Source organism: Sturnus vulgaris, chromosome 6, assembly GCF_052056855.1.
Source record: "Sturnus vulgaris isolate bStuVul1 chromosome 6, bStuVul1.hap1, whole genome shotgun sequence".
In the NCBI taxonomy this organism is placed as follows: Eukaryota; Metazoa; Chordata; class Aves; order Passeriformes; family Sturnidae; genus Sturnus; species Sturnus vulgaris.
The window spans coordinates 34,846,450-34,868,088 of NC_142248.1; the positions used below are offsets into that span (position 1 = coordinate 34,846,450).

General features: G+C 36.9%; 1 protein-coding gene across 2 annotated transcripts in view; it reads left to right on the plus strand.

Annotated features, from left to right (window-relative positions):
- The first annotated feature begins 241 nt into the window (after positions 1–241).
- The window catches only part of VRK1 (VRK serine/threonine kinase 1), a 34,689-nt gene continuing 13,291 nt past the window's right edge, over positions 242–21,639 (plus strand). Inside the window, exons 1-11 of one of the 2 annotated variants that reach the window (XM_088166214.1) lie at positions 242–335; positions 7,471–7,629; positions 9,108–9,163; positions 13,348–13,417; positions 13,815–13,902; positions 15,287–15,395; positions 15,532–15,624; positions 16,627–16,759; positions 18,306–18,426; positions 19,299–19,357; positions 20,136–20,314. In XM_088166214.1, the coding sequence (XP_088022340.1) occupies positions 7,476–7,629; positions 9,108–9,163; positions 13,348–13,417; positions 13,815–13,902; positions 15,287–15,395; positions 15,532–15,624; positions 16,627–16,759; positions 18,306–18,426; positions 19,299–19,357; positions 20,136–20,314 (1,062 nt within the window). In that variant the 5' untranslated portion in view covers positions 242–335; positions 7,471–7,475. The remainder of the gene's footprint in view (positions 336–7,470; positions 7,630–9,107; positions 9,164–13,347; positions 13,418–13,814; positions 13,903–15,286; positions 15,396–15,531; positions 15,625–16,626; positions 16,760–18,305; positions 18,427–19,298; positions 19,358–20,135; positions 20,315–21,639) is intronic. The other variant, XM_014872008.2, reaches the window with a different exon arrangement.

Consider the following 21,639-nt stretch of genomic DNA (forward strand, 5'->3'; position numbering starts at 1 on the left):
TTGAACTGAATGGGCCTTAAAGGTCTTCTCCAACCCCACCGACTCCATGACTGTAAAAGACTTCAGCTCTTCGCCTTTCGCGGGCCGTGGTGCCTATTGGGAAGTGTAGTCCGTGTAGGACCCGCCTACGGTCACTTGCTGCGGACATGGACTACACTTCCCAGCAGGAATCGCGACCAGAGCGGGACGGAGGCGGAGGGCCGCGCTCGGCGGACCAATGAGAGCTGGCGATGCTGGGAGGTGGCGCCGGGGCGGGCGGGCCGCTTGGGGCCGCGGGCAGTGCGGGAATTTCGGACCGGGAGGAAGGAGCGGCGCTGGGCCCGCTCCCGCAGGAGGTACTTGGAGCCAGCGGCTGCCTCTGGGGTGCAGTTATTTGGGTTTTTTTTTTAGGAGGCGAGTTTCCGGGCACTGTTTCGCATCCGATTCGCCATGTCGAGCGTCTCCGGCCCTTCTGGCGGATTGCGGGCGGTTTTCCCCGCTTCCCTCGCGGAGGAGTCCGGTGGTAGTGCCGGGGCCCACCCGAGCCTTGTTCCTCCCCAAGGGTAGGGAAGGCGCCTTCCCTTCCCTCTCCCGGCCCAATCCGTGGCGCCGGAAGGAGAGAGCGGGGGCAGGTGGGGCAGAGCTCCCTCAGTTTCACCTTTGAGGTCTGGGGTTCCCCTTCCCTGCCTTCCTGGGCTGTGGGCTCTAAAGCTGCCTTCCGTAGCAGCGGCCTAAGTTGTTTTCGTTCCTGTTTTTTTTTTAGTACTAAGGCTAGGTGGAGGAGGCTGAGTAAAAGCTATGCTCTGTCCCACTTTTGATGTTCGTCACCTTCAGGATTGTCTCGGTGTGGTCATCACCTTGACTGGGAGGCGTTGCTGAGTTTTGCTTTAAAGTTAACTTTTAAATACAGGCCTACAAATCATATAAATCTGCGATTTTAGGATCAGGAGAGGCCTGGTGTGTAAGAATTGGGCTAAGCTGGTTTCTGTCATTGGTTGTGGTTTTCCTTCCTATTTCTTGCAATTTGACTTCTTTGTTTAAGACTTCACCAGTTGCAGACAGGGTGAGCTCTGTTCTCTCTGCTTTTCAATTTGTGCTTAAGCACTTTAAGAACTATAGGCTTTTATTATTTTATAGGGAATCAATGGGCCCTTTTTTATGGCTAAAAAAGATACAAAAGCTGTTGAGGAGCTTCCTGTAACTATTACTGTGTCAAAGGGCTTGTGCCTTCATCTGTAGGAATAAGTTGCCCACTAAATTCTTGGGGATAATCCCCAAGTGAGGCAGGATTCCTGATGAACTTCAGAGCTGATGATTTTTACACAGTGTGCTGAATTATCAAAAAGCCTTTAAGTGTCTCACTCACATGAATTAGGTATTTGCAGTTGGTATAGGATTGAGGTGATTTGGAGTGACGTGATTTGATTCCTTCCAGTGCTCACTGGTTTTTATTGCAATAACTGAGTGATAATTAAGATATTCAAGAGAACTTTAAATGACCTTAAAAGAAACTTAAAAAAAGGTAACATATTCTTGAGAAAGCAATTTAAAATTAGTAAACAGTAATTCCTCTTGTAAATGGTTGTTTCCTACCTCTGAACGAGCTGCATTCTGAAATACTAAGTCATCTTGGTTTGTTTAGTAAAAAGAGGAAAAAAGGCATTTCCTTGGTCCATTGTGGTGCTGTTGCAATTACATATTTCTCAGTAATTGTGGTCCACCAATGGCATTTATTCATTTTGTCTGAAATTTTTTTTTTCTTTCGTAGGAGAGAACCTTAGTGCCTCTTTTTCCATAAGTGCCATTAACTGTCCAGTGTCTTAATCAGGAGCTTAGATTGGAGATGTTTTCACAGACAATGATCAGCCAGTCACAGAATGTCCAACTTATGTAAGAAAGTCTTTGTTCACCATCTACTTCACTTGGTGTGACAAGTCACTGATACATCAAATATTTTCTGTGTGGTCCCTCCCATGAAACAGCTCTACAGTTTTCAGGACTCTTTTAGTGTCATGTTCTTCCCCACTCTTTGAACAAAAATATAGTTTTGTTTTCTCCTTGTCTTTTTTTTTTTTTTCAGGCAGACGAGGAATTTTTGCTTTGACTAATGAACAGTTTTAATGATACATAGATTTCAGGTCTTGCTGGAGCTACCTACTCATGTCGGAGCACAGGTCACCAGCATGCCTTCTCTGGGTTGACAATGAAAATGCATCCTACTAAGATAAACAACTGTAAAAATTACAATTTCCAGAGAATAAAAGAGGAAGATCAGGAAGCCACCAGTTTGACTTGACACATAGCAGAAATTCCTTCAAAATAAATTTGTTCTGTACTCATTTCAGAGTTTTGTTGATAATGAATAACAACAAGAATTGAGAAGTGGCTATTCATATTTATTCCAAGAGTTCAAGTATCGCTTAAGTAGCAACCACAGCAGACAACATTTGTAAACATAACACCACTGATATGCAGACAATTTTGCATCAATAGTGCTATCTCAAGTACAGTGTATTTTGTTTCTTCCAAGATGTTTTATTAGATAGAAGCCTTTGTAGTACTAAGAGGCTTCTGGAGAGTTTAGACAAATAGATTTCTGTTATTCTTACTTCTTAGTAGGAAAATCTTTGTTTTGAGCACATTGTAGTGACATAAAATGCTGCTGTTTACAATCATGCACCTTGAAAATTGTTCTTGTCAGGCACCTTAGCTAAGTAGGGTCAAGTCTAACACTTAAATGATAGTACAGTACTTGACATCCATGGCAGTGTTTCCAAGGACTTTAGCATGATTGCAGGAACTAATGAATTAAATTTCACAATACCTGTGGATAGAAAATATTTCCCTTTGTTGATGGGAAGAAGTATTGAGAGGAAAGTTTAAGATATTTTTTTTCTTTTTGGAGGGATGGTGGTGGTGAATTTTTAAAGGTGATTTTAGGGAGAAGTTTTATTCCAATTGTTCAATGTAGACAGCTCTATGTCATGTTTGTTGGCACATAAATTTTCTGACAAACCCCTTGTGTTTACTGTATTATGAGTTGAAAAGCATATAGAATTATAGAATTTGCACTAAATTTTAATTGTCTCCTTTCATTTTTTTAATAATTTTTTTTTCCTAGTTCTGTCTTTTCATGTAGAAAATTTCTGCTGTGTCCAGGTGTCTTTGGTTTCAATCAATGGAAGATATTTGAATGGATTTATCCAAATAAATGTGAAAGCATGTGCAGCCATTGCTTAAATATTTCCTTGGATAACAGCTTTTTTGCAAGAGAGTGAGTGCTTAGTACTGTGCATGCTGCCCATTGCAAGCGATCAGTGTTTGGCACCTATGGCCTACTGATAGTTTGACCAACTTGTAAGTAGGCACAGTGCCATGTTAACAGATGGGTATGAATACAGACAGCCAATAAACCATGTATGTGTATCTAGTGTATTTGTTAAGGGCAGGGTTCCCAGCTGGGGACGTTCAAACTTATGTCCATTTTGAATTTTTGCTTTTATGGATAAAGGGAAGTTGTCATTAACAATTTTTTTTAAAAATAAATACCTTCAGGCATACAATTATTGACCATGTTAAACAAAATAAGCGGGGGTGTGGAAGAAGAGGGAAGCATCAGCTCTTCCTTTGATACTCTTGAGAAGCTATTTTAAGTAAATTTAATTCCTTTTTAAGCAAGGCTGCTATCAAGAGTCTCACTGTGAATGTCAAATATGTGGAGTGTATCAATAGGTTTATTTCACAGGCTTGCTAGCCTTATTGTAAGAAAGGCTACAAATTTTTCTTTTATGGGCAACAATCTGTCCAGCATTCAAGCACCTAAGTACGTCTGTCCAAGTCTTGCCCAAATTATTTGTAATAACTCAGACATAAAGGGGATGCAGTTCTTCCAGCCCTCTGCGTGGTTCTTATATTGACAAGATAATATATATATAAAAAATATATATTTCTTAGCTTGAGGACAAGTATGCTCATTGTGGATACGTTTTGGTATTCTTTAGATGACAGTGTATGTGATCTTGTCCCACATCTGAGTCACTGGGAAATGCTGATTTTTGCACATTCTTGCCTTAGGAGTCAGCTTTGGGGCTTCAGACTTCCAGTTTATTTCATTAGCACTTCTAATAATTTCAGTCTGCTCTTTGTTTTAATACATTTCCTGATTTAGGTGTCCTGTGAAGTTGCTTAAAGGTCTGCAGTGATCTTTCTGGCCTGCTCTTGTAAGTGATAGCAACATGTAGCCTTTTCTACCACTCTGTTCCTTCTGACACTTTGACATCATTGCTTTCTCATTGGTATGGTCTTATCTGAGCTGGCTGGAATTGTCTTTGGTGCTTGAAAGTCTCATTTTTCTCCTGTAGAAAATCTGGAGGAAGGATCTTCCTCCAAGACAGTAAACTATGTATCACCTTGAAGATTTAAAAAAAAAAAAAAAAAAAAGACAAAGGGATGTAGAGAGGAGTTTCTGGAGACGCTGTGGATAATGATGTGGGTAAAGCTAGGCTTAAAATTTATGTGTAAGATGTGTCTTGATAGTAGGGAAGACTGTTACTGTATAGTAGTAGAAATATGGAAAAGTAATGCAGAATTAAAACATCCTGTTTTGTGATAATGAGGAAGCCGGCAATGATAAATACCAGTATCTTCCTGTGATGTGAGTATTTCATAGAAGTGTTTTGTTGAAGTTACTCGTTTAGATATAAGTAATAAATTCAGTATGTATTCAGACATGGTCCCATGACACAAAGATACTTCTCAAATTAATAAGGACCCTAAAAAAGAAGAGCATTGGCCTGGAATGATACACCTTCTTTTCTGTATTTATGCATGTATTGAGTGACTGTGGTGTCTGGAAACTGCTTGCTGCCAGAGTCCATTACTCTTTGACTAGGTTCTTTTAGATGCTCTATGTATAAGGGATGTAATATTTAATATCACATTTACTTCTTTGAAGATAGCTGATGCTATGTGAGATTTCTGATTTAGGAGAGTGATATAAAATATACTGAAAACAACACAATTGTTAAGTTACACTTGGCAAAATACAGCAATTGCAGTACAGAGTTCAGTCATGGTACCGTTGTGATTCTCATTACTGGTCTCTGCAGTATATTCACTGTCATCATGCTGGTGTCCCCAGCCACTGGGAAGGAATATCTGGATTGCAACCAGCCCAAGCCCGTTGCTCTCTTCAAAGTTATTTTGCTAGTTATTTCGTTTTTGCATGCTTGCCTTGGACTCAGCCTCCTATTCACGGCCCCCAAGCTGACCTTGCTAATTTGGGGAGACATTTAAAACCTCCATTTGATCCAGTTAGCAATTCTGAATTCCACTTAACTGTCATTTAGCTGTTTTCCTAAAACAAAGGCCACCCACTGGCACCCTTTGTGTTGAGCTCCTTGTGAGTTCTTTGCATTCTTGCCAGAGCTCCTTGGGCACATCACCATTCTCCATCTCCAATGAGTTTTTATCCACAGTTGGGCTTTTTTCTGTTGCATTCCACTTCGAGGGGTTTGGTCAATCACAGCTATATACTTGAGCATTAGTGGACAGAACAACATTTCCAGGCGACTTGAAAATTATTCTTGCTTTTAGTAAGTAGAGAAGTGGCTTCTCTTTTCAGATGCTAGTTGAGTGACATCATTTGAGGAAGAAAATTTGCTGCAGATACCCAGTCAGAAAAGTTTTGTAGGAGGAGTGCTTTTGGAACAATTCTCGCAGTTATGCGGTTTTCTATTTGAGAAATTAAAATAAATCCTAGAGGAACATTAGAAATTAAACAGGAAAATTGATGCTAAATAACTGAGTTTGGTGTAGCTAGACAAATAGGAAAAAGTTATTTTCCTATCCAGAAACTTCCCGAATTGTGTATTGATACTGCTTCCTGCTTCCAGCAAAATAATAAAATCCCACCAGTGAGAATGGTATCTTTTAGAAAATAAATGTGACTTGTTTGTATGACATTTATATTCATAAGGTAGAGGGAAAGATGAGTTTTTTGTAAAATAATTTATGAAGGCCTTTCATGTAAAGAGACCTGGTGCACTCTTTGCTGTGTCATGGCTGCATATTCAGTAGTTTCTTTTAGTGCAGCAAAGTCTGACTCTACTAAAACCTCAAAAGATTTACTTGCTCAAAACAAGGCCTTCTGCCAAGAAGGACTGGGAGGTGATGGTGGATGAGAAGCTGTACATGAGCCATCAAGGAGCTCAGAAAACCAATTGTGTCCTGGGCTGCATCCTGCGTGGGCAGCAGGGCTAGGGAGGAGATTGTGCCTGTCTGCTCTGCTCTGGTGAGACCCACCTGTAGCACTGCATCCAGTTCTGGGGTCCCAGCACAGAAAGGACAGGGACCTGATGGAGTGAGTCCAGAGGAGGAACTCTAAGATGATTAGAGGGATTGAACACTTCTGTTATGAGGGTCTGAGGGAGCTGGCATTATTCATCCAGAGAAGAGAAGTCTCCAGGAAGACATTTTTGCAGCCTTTCAGTACTTGCGGCAGGCCTGTAAGAAAGATGGGGACAAACTTTTTAGCAGGGCTTGCTGTGATGAGACAAAGGGTAGTTGTTCTCAGCTGAAAAGGGTAGGTTTAGAACAGAGAGAAGTTAGAAATTTTTACAATGAGGCTGGTGAAACAGTAGAACAGGTTGCCCAGGGCGTTGGTGGATGCCCTATACCTGGAAACATTCAAGTTCAGGTTGGTTGGGGCTCTGAGCAACTTGATCTGATTGAAGAAGCCTCTGCTCATTGCAGAAAGACTAGATGACATTGAAAAGATCCTTTGCAATTCACATTCTGCAGAAAGAGGCATATTCCAGTGGGCTGTTACATTATTTCTGGAAATATTGCTTATCTGAAGCCTGGGGTTGTGAGAAGGCAATAGTAATAGTTTCACACTTGGGACCTCGTAGTAGGTAGTTATGTCCTAGTTTTTGTGATGACCTACTCAATGCTACCCTGTAAATAATAACCAGACTTTCAATTTTTTTTTGCTTGCAGTTATATAGGAGAAAAAATAATTAACTGTTCGGCTTTTTTTTTTCTTTTTACAGCTAAGAGGAATTCCTCATATTACTACTGAAGACTTGCAGTTTTTCAATATGCAAGTTTAACTCTAGGAAGACTGATGAGCTTTATTTCATAAGTTTACTTTTTTCTAAGTTTAGACCTGTGATTGGTTGTGATTGATTGCATGTGATAGATTCCGAGATTTTTTTTTAGCATGTATTATACAAAGTCTTGTAATAGGTTTCTTGTGTGAAGATTTTTGCTGTCTAATAGTTTTGTGATGCCTGGAAAAATTAGGTTTTTTGTCACTTTTAATTCATGCCAATGAAACTGCTTACTGCATTTCTTTTCAAGTATCTTTGTAGCAACAAATTATGACTTAACTCATTCCTTTTTGTGTTTCTAACAGATTTCTGTGTAAAAATAAGTTGGATGTATGTGTAATCTATATTTTTTAAAAAAATTTTCCTTCATTTTCTCTAGGGAAAATGCCAAATAAGAAAACGGCTGGAAAAAGAGCCCCTGCAAAAAGGAAACTTGCTGAAGTGTTTGGCGTGGGGGAGGTTCTAGCAGATACATCAAGAAAAGAATGGAAATTAGGTGTCCCTATAGGGCAGGGAGGCTTTGGACGCCTATACCTTGGTAAGTGTAGCTATCTTTGATAATTCTTTAAAATGGAGAGTAGATGTTTATCCATATTCAAAACAATGAAAAGTTGACCCTAAGTTAGAAATATGAAGTGTCTTCATGTGATCTTTTCTACTAGAACCTTAGCTTGGGTCATGGTGTTGGAAAAAAATGACAGAAATAGACAAAAGATCATTTTAAGCACAAATTTTATGAATTTCCAGTGACAGTTCATTCTTTTTAAAGATGAAAATCGTTATTACTTTTTAGCCATCGAAAGGATAGTTTAGTATTTATTTAAATTTGAATTTTGGTCTGGCTGAAAGACTGCATTTTTTCATGAGTGTCTTTATAATGATGAATTCTGAACTGAAACTGTCAGTGCATATTATCTGGAGGCTACTGGTCAGCAAGTATTTGGACTGATTTTGACTTTGATATTGCTTTTATTTTTTCATTGCTTTGTGAACTTTTGACATGCCATATACTTTTTTTTAATGTAACCAATGCTAAAAACAAATCAATGTATTGAATTCTACAGTTTAAAGCCTCAGTTCAAGTCTTGGTTTGCAATTCTGTTACAAGGAAAACTTCTTAAAGTGAAATAGTGTTCCATACTTAGTATCTCTTTCACTTTAACAGATGGACAGAGAAGAGAGGTGTTGAGACTTTTCTGCTTCATTGCCCCTAGTCATTTTTCAAACAATTCTGAAGGGGTAAAAGTTAATGTAATCATTATAAAATAGTCTTCCTCATCTTGGGGAAAAGATTGTGCTGGATTCATACTGAGCTGGAAAACGGGAAAAAAAATCTGTCCTGCTTTTAAAATGAACAGACTGCAGCATAAGTGGGTTAAGGAGAAAAACAGGACCAGTGAGTGGCTTTTTGCCAGAGAAGCTTTCAACTTCTTGCTCAGCCTCACTCAATGAGCTACTAAATTTACTGGAGTTCCAACTCACTTGAATTCCTGCTTTGTTCAAGCCAAAGCTTGCCCTCTGCTTCCCCGTAATTTGCAGAAAGCTGTGACCCTGACTGTTCCTGTACTTTGTACTTGCCTAACTTGATGTTCTTCATATCTGTATCTTGTGTCATAAATACCAGCAACTTAGTAGCAACAGAAGGTCACTTTTGGGTATGTGACATGGCAACATGGAATTTATTTTTTTTCTTTGTGTCCACAAATGTGTATGTTTATAATAGTCCTTGAAAGTAAAAGAAACACTGTTGAATAGGAAAAAGTTATTGGATAAAAGCCTTCATTTAGTAAGCTGCCTGTACTCCTCAAACAGAAGGGAGAATGCAAGAATGCAATATCTGTATACAGTAGCCTTCGCATATAGCGTGATCCTCTTAGCAATGGCTAAGGTACTGGTATATGTTCATGTCAGCACCTAGTGATTTTGTTGTATGTTTGTCCATCCTGCATAACAAGTGAGTGTATGCTGTGTGACAGTTTCCTGTCCTACTACTAATAAAAGCTTCCTTTTTAACAGCTGATGTTAATTCTTCAAAGTCGGTTGGCAGTGATGCCGCTTACGTTGCGAAAGTGGTAAGAGAGCATTTGAATCTTTACTTCACAACTTGAAAATATTTGTTCTAGAATAGAATGTGTAATTTAAAACATCTTCTGGAAATAATGCAATTGCAAAATGCCGTTTAAAATAAAAGTGTGGGGATGCAGAGGAATGCTGCTGTGAATTGGGACTCCTGTGTATGAGGATCATCATAATGGAACATCAGTGGAGTTGAAAATGATCCATGAAATGGATCAGATTCTGTTTCATTTGCTTCCTATAAACAGCACAGATATCACCAAATGAATGAAATCTGTCTAGCTTTTGGAGAATTTCTGTGATTCAGCAGTGAGTCTCTGTGAACTGTTGCTCGCCACTGGATGCTGATAAACTGACAGATGGCTTGTGACTAGGAAGAGCAAAACTTTAATTCCCGAGGTCTCCACAAAATTCCTTAAATGTTTTTTCATAAACCACATGCATGTTCTAATTTCTAGTGAACTAAAATAACATTGACATAATTTTTTAAACCTAATGATTAGAGAGAAGAAAAAGCATTGTTGATAGCTCATTTTTAGCCCATTGTAGCAAATCAGAACATTCTTCTTATTACTTGAAATTTTCTTATGGTTTTAGTCTAAAAAAAGAGTTATTTACTTGGATTTGGCTATTTCTCTTCCTAAGGTATAAAGTATTTTTTCCTTAAATTTTGCCAGAGTATTTTGTATAGTTCTGGTAAGATCTTACAAAGTCTTAGTAAAAAAACAGGGAGTATGGGAATAGTCACAGTAGACCCAGACACTTAATTTTCTTGGTGGCGCTTCTGTTCCTGCAATAAAAGTAAATACCAGAAACCGTACAAGAACTTCACAGTGTAAAAGATTAGTTTTTCAGTGAAGTTCAGAACTGCACTGTTTTAACATTTTTTTATTAAACTATATGATGATGCTGAAATACCTTGCTGCAGTAGCCAATCACTTTGTGTCTGTTAGTGCTTTTTACATTTGTTCCTGAAGCTTATAAGGTTAGATTAAATTAGAGTAAAATACATTTTGGTTAGTGCGTGCCTTTAATCTTGGTAATTTACATCTCCTGACTAAAGAGAAATCCTAGAATACTGATTTTGATACTGTTCAGACACCCCAAGATACAGTTTGTGATGACCCTCCCTCTGAAATGTTGTCTGTTGCTGAAAAAAAGCAGTGCTTGCTAAGCAAGTGTCACACCTTCAACATCACCATGCTGCTGCTGCCTTAGATGTTTGTGGGCAGGAATTCCAGACAGACCAGGAGCCCCAGCCTGCAATTGTGTGGTGGTAACCTGTGTTAAGCCTGTCTTCTCGAGAGTGGGGGTGTCCATTGTGCATCTGTTTTAGAGGCAGATAACTGCAGTGGCTTGCCTGGGAGAGGCAGTGGTTTCTAATTACTGGCTCCTGCTGAGTTCGGACTGATCAGGAAACAGAGCACCATTTAACTTCCATGGAAGAATCTGGTTTGACTTGCTGTGAAAACCATCAGATATGCATTACTTTATGCTATGTGTAATTGCTGTCACCCTCTTTAGCTGAGCTTGAAACCCATCCATCTTCTTCTCTCCACTTTGGGCTCTTGATGTAAGAGCAGCCCCAACTTTTGGGTTTCTCCTATGCTAGATTCACTTTGTTACGCATTTTGTAAATACCTCCATTGCTAATATCCCAGATGGCTACTCACTTTTAATTTGCCTTTCATGATTTTGTCTTTATGGCAATAAAGAGTAGCCGCAGTCTTTGTGCTAGCCTCACAAATGACCCATAACATATTATTCCTCTACAGTCTGGTATAACACAACTAAGGATAAGAGCCCATTTTCTGATGCCTGGGTGGATTCTAGTTTTTCCATCAGCTGAAGCAAAGTGGTTAACAGCTTTGAACAATTATTACTGTTTAACAAAATATGTGCTTCTATAGTAATGTTCTTCAAATTAAGCTATTAAAGCAGGATGGAAATTGGCTTAGTCTTTGACATATCCTCATAGTATTGATGTCTGAGCAGTATGAAATGAATCACAGTTTTTATGAAGAAAAGAAATGCTTTTTAACATGTGGACCTTTCAGATGTCATTGTTCAGGAGTGGATGCAGGGTTTAATTACACTTCATTACACTGCTGACTGAAAAAGATCATTAAAACACTACTTGAAGTTTGTTGGGTTTTGACATGTACTCTATAATCTTTCATTATGTTATCTTTTTGAATAAGACTTTAATTTCAGTTTTATAAGTCATGTATTTAGAATGACCCTGGGCATAAAGCTGTAGAAATTTGTGTTTGCACTCCTTCTCCACTATTACAGCAAATATTGGATGCTGTGTAAGCTTTTTTAGCATCACTTATTTATCTGTAGGTAGAATTAATGGTATTGTGGGAAAACACCTTCATAGTCAACATAAAGATCTGGTTTATGGTTAAATCATTTATCCATTCTCCAAGTATGAAAATATAGCAGATTTTTCTTTCTGACCAGAGAAACATATACATTTTCAGCACGAAGACATACATTTTTGTGGAATAATTTATTTATGGATAAATACAGTAAGAATTTTTAACACCTGCTTTTTTTTTGCTGAATTTTAGTAGGAAAAGAACATTGTTCAGATCTATGTAAATTAAATGAAAATTATATATGGGAATTTATATTCTAATAAATTAGGATATTAATAGATAATGCTACACAGGATCAAGTGAAATATGTCGAGTAATGTGTGTTTGAGGTAACTACAATAGAAGAATTAATCTATTTAACCTTCTCCTCTGCATATATAATCTCTGTATTGCTAATTTGATGTCCATTGTGGATGAACAAGCTAACTGTGAAAGTAAATGTGCAGGTAGCAAATTCTGTGCGTGTTGAGCAGTTGGTCTGTCTTTGGTTTTGCTTTTTTTTCTGGTTCCTCCTCACAGAGGGAGGCCAGAAAGCTGTCTTGGCTCCATTGTTTATCAGGGCAGTGCTTCTGGAGAAAGTGAGGTGGAGACAGGCAGCAGCTTTGTAATCGAGTGCCCAGGCCTAGGAGTGGTGCCCAGGCTGGGGGTTTCTGCTCCCAGCGTGTCCCATTCCAGCCGCGCCTCCGAGCCCGCGCGTCAGAGCACAGCCAAGCCCGTGCTCAGGGACACCTTGGGCTCTGCAATGCGGGGACACTGGGCAGCAGTGAGCCTCTCTTAGCTCAGTGCTGCTCTCTGGCCTGTAGCAGTTTGCTGGATCGCTACATCTGCATTTTAAAGTTCAAATTAAACCCATTTAAGATACACGTGTATCTAATGTCGTGTGATTGTATTATTCTTGGGTTTCATTGCCAGTAATTGCATACGTTTTGTTATTTAAGTGTAGGATATACCAAAACAGGTACTTTCACAGAGATAAAATGAATTTGGATATATGTGAGTAACTACACAAAAATATGTTGCTTAAGCTCATCTCAAAATCAATTGCTTAAAAATTACAAGAATTGAGATAATTTTTTTCTTTTTTATTTACAAAATTCTGGAAATGTAGATTCAAGATACTTGCCCATATGTTTTCTTGCATTATTGCAAATCTTTGGTGTTTACATAGGAATTTCTGTCTTGAACTTTACTAGTAATACATGGTTCTCATAGATTTGTCCCTTGAAAATGGAACTGAAATGTATTAAATACAAAATAGACTCTGAAATTGAAATAGGTGTAGCTCTTATAATTTAGAGAAATTTTTAAATCCACTTCTATTTTTATCTTGGTCAACTAGTGTATGAAGGGAACAAAATGCCTTATGTTCCATAAGAATTTTGTTAATTTTTTTTTCACTGAATCATTTCAGGTGTTATTTTAAAATCACTGAAAGCTACTACAACTGATGCAATCCAGCTGTAATCTGGAGAACCTGAGATAACATTGTTTAATGTTCTGTGCTAAACTTCTTCCAATAATTGTTACTATTTCTATACATTTCAGTTAATTTCTTATTCTTTAGTCGTCTGCTGTGGGGCAGTATTTTTTGATGCCCTTAATGTCAAGACATTTATAATAAAAATAGCTTTTAGAGCTAAATTTCTTTTACAATAAGAAGATATTCTGTTGAGTTTATCCACATCTGGTAGAGCATTTGAGGGAAGAGTATGTTTTTATAGGGTGAATGTTTCAGCTTTTAATAATTATTAGGCATTAACACAGCAGTTTTTAACGAATTTTAAATTGTCTTAAAGGAACCCAGCCAGAATGGACCTCTTTTTACTGAGTTAAAGTTCTACATGCGAGCTGCTAAACCAGATGAAAGTAAGCAGTCTATTAAAATGTTTTTAATGAACTACAAGCATTTATGGAAATAGACCCTGTAGAAGTAAAGTAAGATTGAACTTTGAGAATCTCTTTAGGTAATTTTCAAAATTACTTTTAAGTTATTGAAACTGAATTCAGATATATAGTAAATTAGAGAGTTTTGGTAAGAAGTTATTTGCAGTTCTGTTGGTAGTGTTGTCTACATTTAAACTTGAGTTGCATCTCTGTCCCTACAATGGGTATGTGATTAACTTTCATGTATACTTTGCATATACGTTTCCATGAAATAAGCAGTTCACAGGTATGCAGAAACTGTAAGCAATGTGACTACTCCCTTTTTATAGAAGTCTCTACTCAAGCACATTCTTGAACTTAACTTTATTTGTATTTTCAGTTCAGAAGTGGACTAAGTCCCATAAACTGAAATATTTAGGTGTACCAAGATATTGGGGTTCTGGCTTGCATGAAAGAAATGGAAACAGGTGAATATATCTTTTGTTGACGTATATTGGAATTTATTTCATCCACAACAATTGTCTCTTTTAGCCTAAGTTACTTTATAAGGTGTATTTTCTGCTATCTTCATGTTGTTCACTTCTGCTACAAATTTTCATGTGCATGGCAAGGGTATGTTTAGGGACTGTATGAATAGATACATTTTGCCTGTGTTCTGTTTGTTGCTCCTATTTTTGTTTGTTAGAGTCTTTATAATTGAGATTTCACTTATTGTGAACATTGCTGTAAAACAATAATGCTATTTATGTATATGTGTTTTAGAAGCTTTTTATATTTTAATTAAAACAAAGTCAATGTACAAGTCCTGGAATAATATGACTAAAGCTTTTCTTGTGTGCACTTAAAGAGTATTTTCACTCACAAATAGTAAGGACTTAGTGCTCTCTCAAATCTGTTCCATTTTCCCTAGGGATGGGGCTTTTTCTCTCTTTATCTGTGAGCTAAAATAATTGCTAGCCTCATGTTAAATTTGTTTTAAGTCTAGGGATAGTTTTTAGTATTGTTCCATGCCAGGAAAGGTTTTTGTTACTTGGTCTTTAATGTTAATGCTTGCTTATGCAATAGTCCTTGTTTCTAAACAGCTGTGCTGCAAAGGAGTTTTAGTACTTCTCTGGCGGTTTACAGTAGGTCAGGCTTCTTTTTGAGGCTCACTGCGTAGGGCAGTCAGTGTTGGATGCCTTAGGATGTCATAAATATCAGTGTTTCAGTAGGTCCTCAACTGTAAAATTAACCTAATGTAAAAACAACATTCATTTTGAGAGCAAAAGTTAATGTAGTATTTTTTTATCCTGCAAATAAATAACTTTGCATTCAGTGTTAAGTGCAATAATTTCTTTAATATAGCCACTATGAACTCTTATCATTCTAGAACCAGTTTGTCCCTAGCAATGAATATCAGAGCACCTCTGGCAAGTGAGAGATTTTTGTTGTTAACAATAGGTCAAAAAAAGTTTGCAATAGATTTCAGTAAAGGAACATTATAAGTAAACATGTTAAATTACTTAGCCATTCATAAAAACTAGGAAATGCATTCTTTTTAAGTAGATGATGCTTGGTTTTGCCTATAGTGAGTTATAATAGAGATGTTTTCCTCTGTGAGTACTTGTTATTTTGTTACATAACTAGAATAAAGAGCAGTTCTTTTGATGGATGAACAAGCTGATGTAAAAAAGGTAAGAATTTATGTACAGCATTAAAAAATGCTGTATTTTAGGTATTTGTTGCAGTTTCTTTTGAGAGAGATGTATTCATCTCAACATAGTTAACACGCAGATAAAATACTTTCCCTAAGTATGATTCAGTAACTTTGCTGGATTTTTGGCTTTTTTTTTTTTTTGTCCTTGAATTTAGCTATCGATTTATGATAATGGACAGATTTGGCAGAGATCTTCAGAAGATGTATGAAGAGAATGCAAAGCAATTTCCCCATAAAACTGTACTACAATTAGGCCTGAGAATAGTAAGTTTAAAAAATGCATTTTATTTTCTAAATCTGTCTTCCCTCTGTAAATGTCTCAGTCCCACTTTTGTGCTGAGTCCAGGTCCTCTGGTGGGCAGACCTGGGTACTGCATTTACATGATTTTTGTTTTGTTAGCTCGATATTCTGGAATATGTCCATGAGCATGAATATGTGCATGGAGACATCAAGGCCGCAAACCTCCTTCTGAGTTACAAGAACCCTAATCAGGTATTTATAATGCATTTTACTCCTCACGTTTTAAACCTTCTATTTGACAACAATGAAAGTGCTTTGAACCTGTGAAATCTAGCAGAAGCTCATTTTTAAGAATGTATATGGTAACATTATTTCTGCTTGACATTTATATCTAGTTAATATTCTACGGTTTTTTTAATGCATTTTGCTGGACAGTTATCAATTGACTATTTGGCCTAAATAGTATTCTAGAGAAATTCTTGAGATTAAAAAAAAATTGACTCACAAATAGGTATTTCCAGGTGGAAGCCTAAAATTATATAGCACAGTGGTAAATTATTTTTGCCTGTCTGCATTGTTACCTCTTTGCTTTGTTCAAGAAATCCATCAGATAAGTGTTCTGTTACTTGGAAAAATTGGTCTTTAAAGTGTTGATTGTTCCACTTGATTTACAGAAGTCTTTCATTTTTCTGCATTTTTAACTCTCTTTACTGTTCAAACATTGCATATTAGAGTTTCGAATTATGTATTTGTTCATGCCCAAATGTTTTAGCTTGTGAAAGATGTAAAATATTAAGTAATTTCAGTTCTCTGAAAGTAACTGTGTTGTTAGTGAGAAGTAGTACTATGTAGTATTGTTCAAATGGGTCACCTGACTTTAAAGAGGGTAGCACAGTTACTGTATTTATAACTATGGACATTAGTTCTTTTTTTGCTTGTTACTTGTTTGTTTGTTTTTTTTTAATCTAATTTTACTGGTAATAACTATTGTACTGCACTTGCCTTCTGTGGCAGCAAGAAATGACTTTGAGATCAGACTGCTTTATGGAAAACAATAAAGCCAGACTGGCATATTGTTTTCAAATCATATGTGTTAAGATTCATAAAATACTGAGAATCATTCAGAGCTGAACAACTCACGATTCTTAATACTTTCAAAGAAGTTATGAGAATGGTTGGGAGTTGCATTTATTAGTTGTGTATTTTTTGTATTTATAGTTCTTTAACCTTAGAATACTTTGTGGAAATGGCTAGGTGTACTTGGTGGATTATGGACTTGCCTACCGTTACTGTCCTGAAGGCGTTCACAAAGTATATAAAGAAGATCCTAAAAGGTGCCATGATGGAACTATTGAATATACCAGTATTGATGCACACAAGGGTGTGGGTAAGGATGCAAAACACAGCAATAGGCATTTGCATATCCTTTTTTATAAATAAAAGACTTAACAAAACTCCGTGCAGCAAATAAACTATTTTCAGGTTTTTGATTCTAAAAAAAAATGCAAAAATGGTTTTCCTTTTTTTTCTTCTTGATGTGCTATGCTGGCATTCTTCTTTTTTTCTATTTACTAACTTTTACTAATTGGACTTGTAATGTAACTTCTCCTTAATTTATAAAGATAAGAGGTTCAGCATTGTTAGGGCTTCTTCCCGGCCTATAACAGAGTCTCTCACCTTCCACCGGTCTAGCTCAGGTGTTGGGATGATATTCCTCTGGGCCTTAGCCACAAAGACGTAGATAAGATATCAAAAGAGGCTCTTTCCCCTGATAAAGTTACAGGTTTATTTCTCGTGGGTAGTGAGTGAAAAGAGGAGGGAAAAGAGAACGGGGGAAGAGAAAAAGGGGGAAAAAGGGAGAGCGGGATAAGAGATCTGGGGGAAAAAGAGATGCGGGAAAAGAGAGGGGGGAAAAAAGAGAACGGGGCAAGAGAGGGGAACAAATGCGGGAAAGAGTGCAGGAAAGAGTGCAGGAAAGAGAGCGAGGTCAGCGGGTCCTGACCTTTTCTAGGGTCTGGAAAGGGGGGGCGGGGAGAAATTGGATCCCAGCCAGCTCTGTGTGGCCAGGAGGGGAGAGGGACCAAGATACAGGGCACAGCAGGGGTCACGGGATGTACCATTTACAATGTATCTAGGGAACGCAACACAGCATATTGCTTTTTAATAACCAAGTAGAAATGGAATAGTGTTTGTGAGATCTTGATAGAAAAATAAGTCCTAGTTTTAGGAGAAAAATAGTTGCTTTATTACCATAAGAGTGTTTTCTGCAAAAATAACAGTTGTTGAAAATGTTTATTTACTTGAGAATACTTAAAGCTGAACATAACCAAAGACAACTTGATCTGCCAGTTTATACTAGTGTACTAGTGTAGTCTGTGGTCACTGTACATCTGAATTGTTTTGGTGGTGGTTTTTTTGTGGTTGCTTATTTCTAGGTGGGTTTTTTTTTGTGAAGACTTAGGGATCTGATCTCATACTGTCTTTTGTTTAGTTTTCAGGCCACATAAAATAATTCGGCATTGTAGAATATTTTTGGGGGGAAATGGGGTTTCAGTGCTTTTATCTTTTGTAGACGAAGGGAAGAAAAAACTATTTTGAACAGAAAGTCAATCACTTCACTAACTTGTTCTATTTTTTCCACGACCTGAGTACTTAAAAAGCTTCCCAAATTGGGATAACTGCAGCTTGTCATGTCTTTGAATAGGAGAGATTGATAAAGAACTTGAAAATAAAGTGATCCTTCCAGATGTAGGAACAATATTTTTTCCTTCTTAGCTTTCATGCTAAAATAAAGACATAAGTAACAGATACAGTAGTGTTGCATTGTTAACATTGTCTTAACATATTTATAAATTTTTACTGTTGTTAAACTGTGTGTGCTTTATTAGCTGATGTTATGGTTGGTGTTTTTGTGTGTGCAAATATATATTTAGCACCATCGAGACGTGGTGATTTGGAGATCTTGGGTTACTGTATGATTCATTGGCTTAGTGGCCATCTACCATGGGAAGATAATCTGAAAGATCCAAATTTTGTCAGAGACTCAAAAATCAGGTGAGAAACTATTTGTTTTCATTCTCTTTTGAAAATGAAAATGTCATTCTGTAGAAATGATTTGAACTTTCAGTATGTTCCATTTTGGTGAGTAGCTATTGTTTTGTATAATCCCCATTTTCCTTTTGTGTCTCGTGTATTCTTGACTTGTAATTAAACTTCCCTCGTACTGTTCTGCTGTCTTCTTTTGCATATGTGAGATGTTTATTTTTCCACTGCAGTATTGGCACTTTAGAATTGCCATGGTGAAGCCAAAAGCACTCTTAGCAGGATGCAGGTTACCATCAGTCATGCTTTACAGGAAGAGAAGTGTGGAGTGTGAGTCTCTTTAACACCATGCTCTGATGCATGTGGTAGAAATGAAGGCTAAAGGGGAATCATAAATGTCTTTGTGCATCATTCTAGCTAGAGCACTACTGTTATGGGATTTTAAAATTATTTTTCATTTTGTCCCTGAGCCTCAATGTCAACAAGCCTTTGTCTTCTCCTCAGCCCAGATCAACCTTCTCTTGTCACGTATTTAATATGAAGAGATCTGTCCCAGTGCAGCAATTTCTGTCTCATTAACAAGTGTTTGTTATTTGGCTTCCTTAGCGTTGGTATGTGAGGGTTGAAAATGGACCAGTTCTTTTTCTTCAGTCTTGTACTTGCTTTTAAGAATCAAAAACTGTTTCAGATGGCCCATCTGGCCATCAGATTCTCAAATATGCTGCACACCTACAAATGGCTACACTGAGTTAGACCAGAGGTTTCTGCAGTAGTGTTTCTTGTATCTGATAGTGGCCCAAACTGGGTACTTGAATAGTTTATCAGAATAGGACAGGATTGAAAATTCAAAAGAAACAGTAGTCTTGACTAATTTTGTTTTTCAGATGTAGAGATAATATTTCCATTTTGATGGACAAGTGCTTTCCTGGGAAAAATAAACCAGGTAAGAGGAGCTATTTTAAAATACTTGTTTATTGAAATTTTTTTACCTATTTTAATTCTTCCTTTCAATCAGGAACAAAAGTGCATAAATTAGATTGCTGCTTAAGAGAAGTCTAGGCTCTTCATTTTGGCTGCTGTGTAAATTGATTTTTCACAACTGAATTTTAGATGTGGAAATTTAAGAAGTAACGCAAAGTTGAAATCTAGGTTGTTCCTATTTGGCAGAGGTGATTTGCTGAGTACATTATTTTTTTTTAAACTGACTCGATTCGAAATACACTTTCTTGGGATCTTAATATTTAGTTATTTCCAGCTATTGCTGGTGATCAGAAGAGCTCTCATTCAAGTGTGACTTGTTTGTTTTTTTAGTGGTCTAATGTTTCATGTAATATTTAGTATATGTTTCAGTCTTGAACTGATGAAGTTCTGAGACAGCATTGAATTTCCTTTTCTACATTTTTAAATATAGACATAAGAAATACCATGTAAATAAGCATTCATTGGTGAAGATTGGCCTATTAGGTTTTTTTACGACTGACTGTTTTCTTCATTGCAATAAACATGTAAAAACCAGTGATGCTGTCATCACTGGGTAATGAACCTTGGTATAATTTTTTTCTAAAATGTGTGGTAGTAAAGACATAATTATTATGAATTTATAAATAACCATTTAAAAAAAACCATAAGTAGTTCATGCATAATTTCTGTCTCTTTTATAGTAAAAGTGAATGATTAAAATGTTTCCAAATAGAAATTAATTGGAGGTGCCATTTCTTTAGATGAAATAACCAAATATATGGAAAAGGTGAAGCTACTCAGCTATGAAGAGAAACCTGTTTATCAGCATTTCCGAGAAATACTTCTGCAAGGTCTCAAGGCCATTGGACAAAAAGATGATGGCGTGCTTGACTTTGGCTTGGCAGAGAATGGAGACTTTCAAAGAAATCCCGTGCAAAAGGTTTTACTCTAAAAATTCATGTCATTTTTTTATTGTATTTTGTTGAGCTAAGTAAGAGTTAGTGGTCTTGGAAGTAGGTGTCATAACTTAATCCAGTAGCAAATAATTAAATAATGAAATGTTTAAGTCCTAGTTGCACACATTATTTCTCTAATTCAACTTAGATAATTGTTAATAAAACTTAATATAGAATGATGTTTCTAGAGATACTTTCATAGTGCACAGTACCTTGGATAACAGAATTTGTATACCTAGATATAATGATGTTTGAGCAGATGAACATTTGGTTAATTTACTTATTTCTTTAAATTGGTAAAACTCCAGGTGGATTAAAATACATGTAAGATTCGTCTAGTTTTTGTTTCGTATTAGTTTCCTTTCTGTGACTGGTTCATAGCTTAGTTTTAAGTATATATCTTTATGCCAAATATTTGATTCTTGAATTCACATATTGATTTCATTGTGATCTAAGATGTTATTTTTGAGTCTTAACTGTACTAATAGGCTGGGGGTATTTTCTTCCTTGTATTTAAGAAGCTTTAAACTCTGGACTTGAATTCTAATTTGAGTACGGCATTAAGGACTTTTTAAGCTTTAGGGAAAGTGTATGTTAAAACAGCTTATGCCCATAAAAAAGTGGTCACATAATGGGACAGTAATTATCATCTTCTACTTCAAACTGAATTTATTACTTCTTTATTTACATTTGTTAGTAGCAGGTGGATAGTTTATTGGTTCCTTTAGCATGAATCAGAACTGAGAATTATAATACAGGATAATAGTACATTGCCTGCTTACTGACATGATCAGCAGTGTGCTAAAGATGGGGAAAAAGCAGGGAAAAAAACAACTGTAGGATTCTAAAGTCTTCTGAAGATATATGTTCAGCTTTTCTTAGATCTTTTTGCCTGGTAAATAGTATTTTGGCTAAAATCATACAGCTGTGGTCTCTATACTAATATTTTCTGCTGAACTGAGTGTAAAGGTCCCTCCAAAAGGAGAGCTTGATAGCATAAGTTCTGCTCCCCCTGTGGATTGATATGGTTTGAGACCTGTATTTTGGGGAAAAAATAATCTGTCTTTAATGGTTGGCTGGTTTCTTTGCTGAATAAGTTGGCCTGCTGCAGAGCCAACATCTGTGACCTTTAATGTCCTTGTCCAGCAGAGATGTCTGATGCACATTTTCCATGGAATAAAAACTTCAAAAATCTTGTTTTTATAGCCTGTATCAGTCAAAACCGTTTCCAAAGGGGGGGGGGAAATCCTTTTCCATAGGTTCTTACCTCCTGACATTAAATAGAAGTAAGCCTTTTCATTGTTTTTTT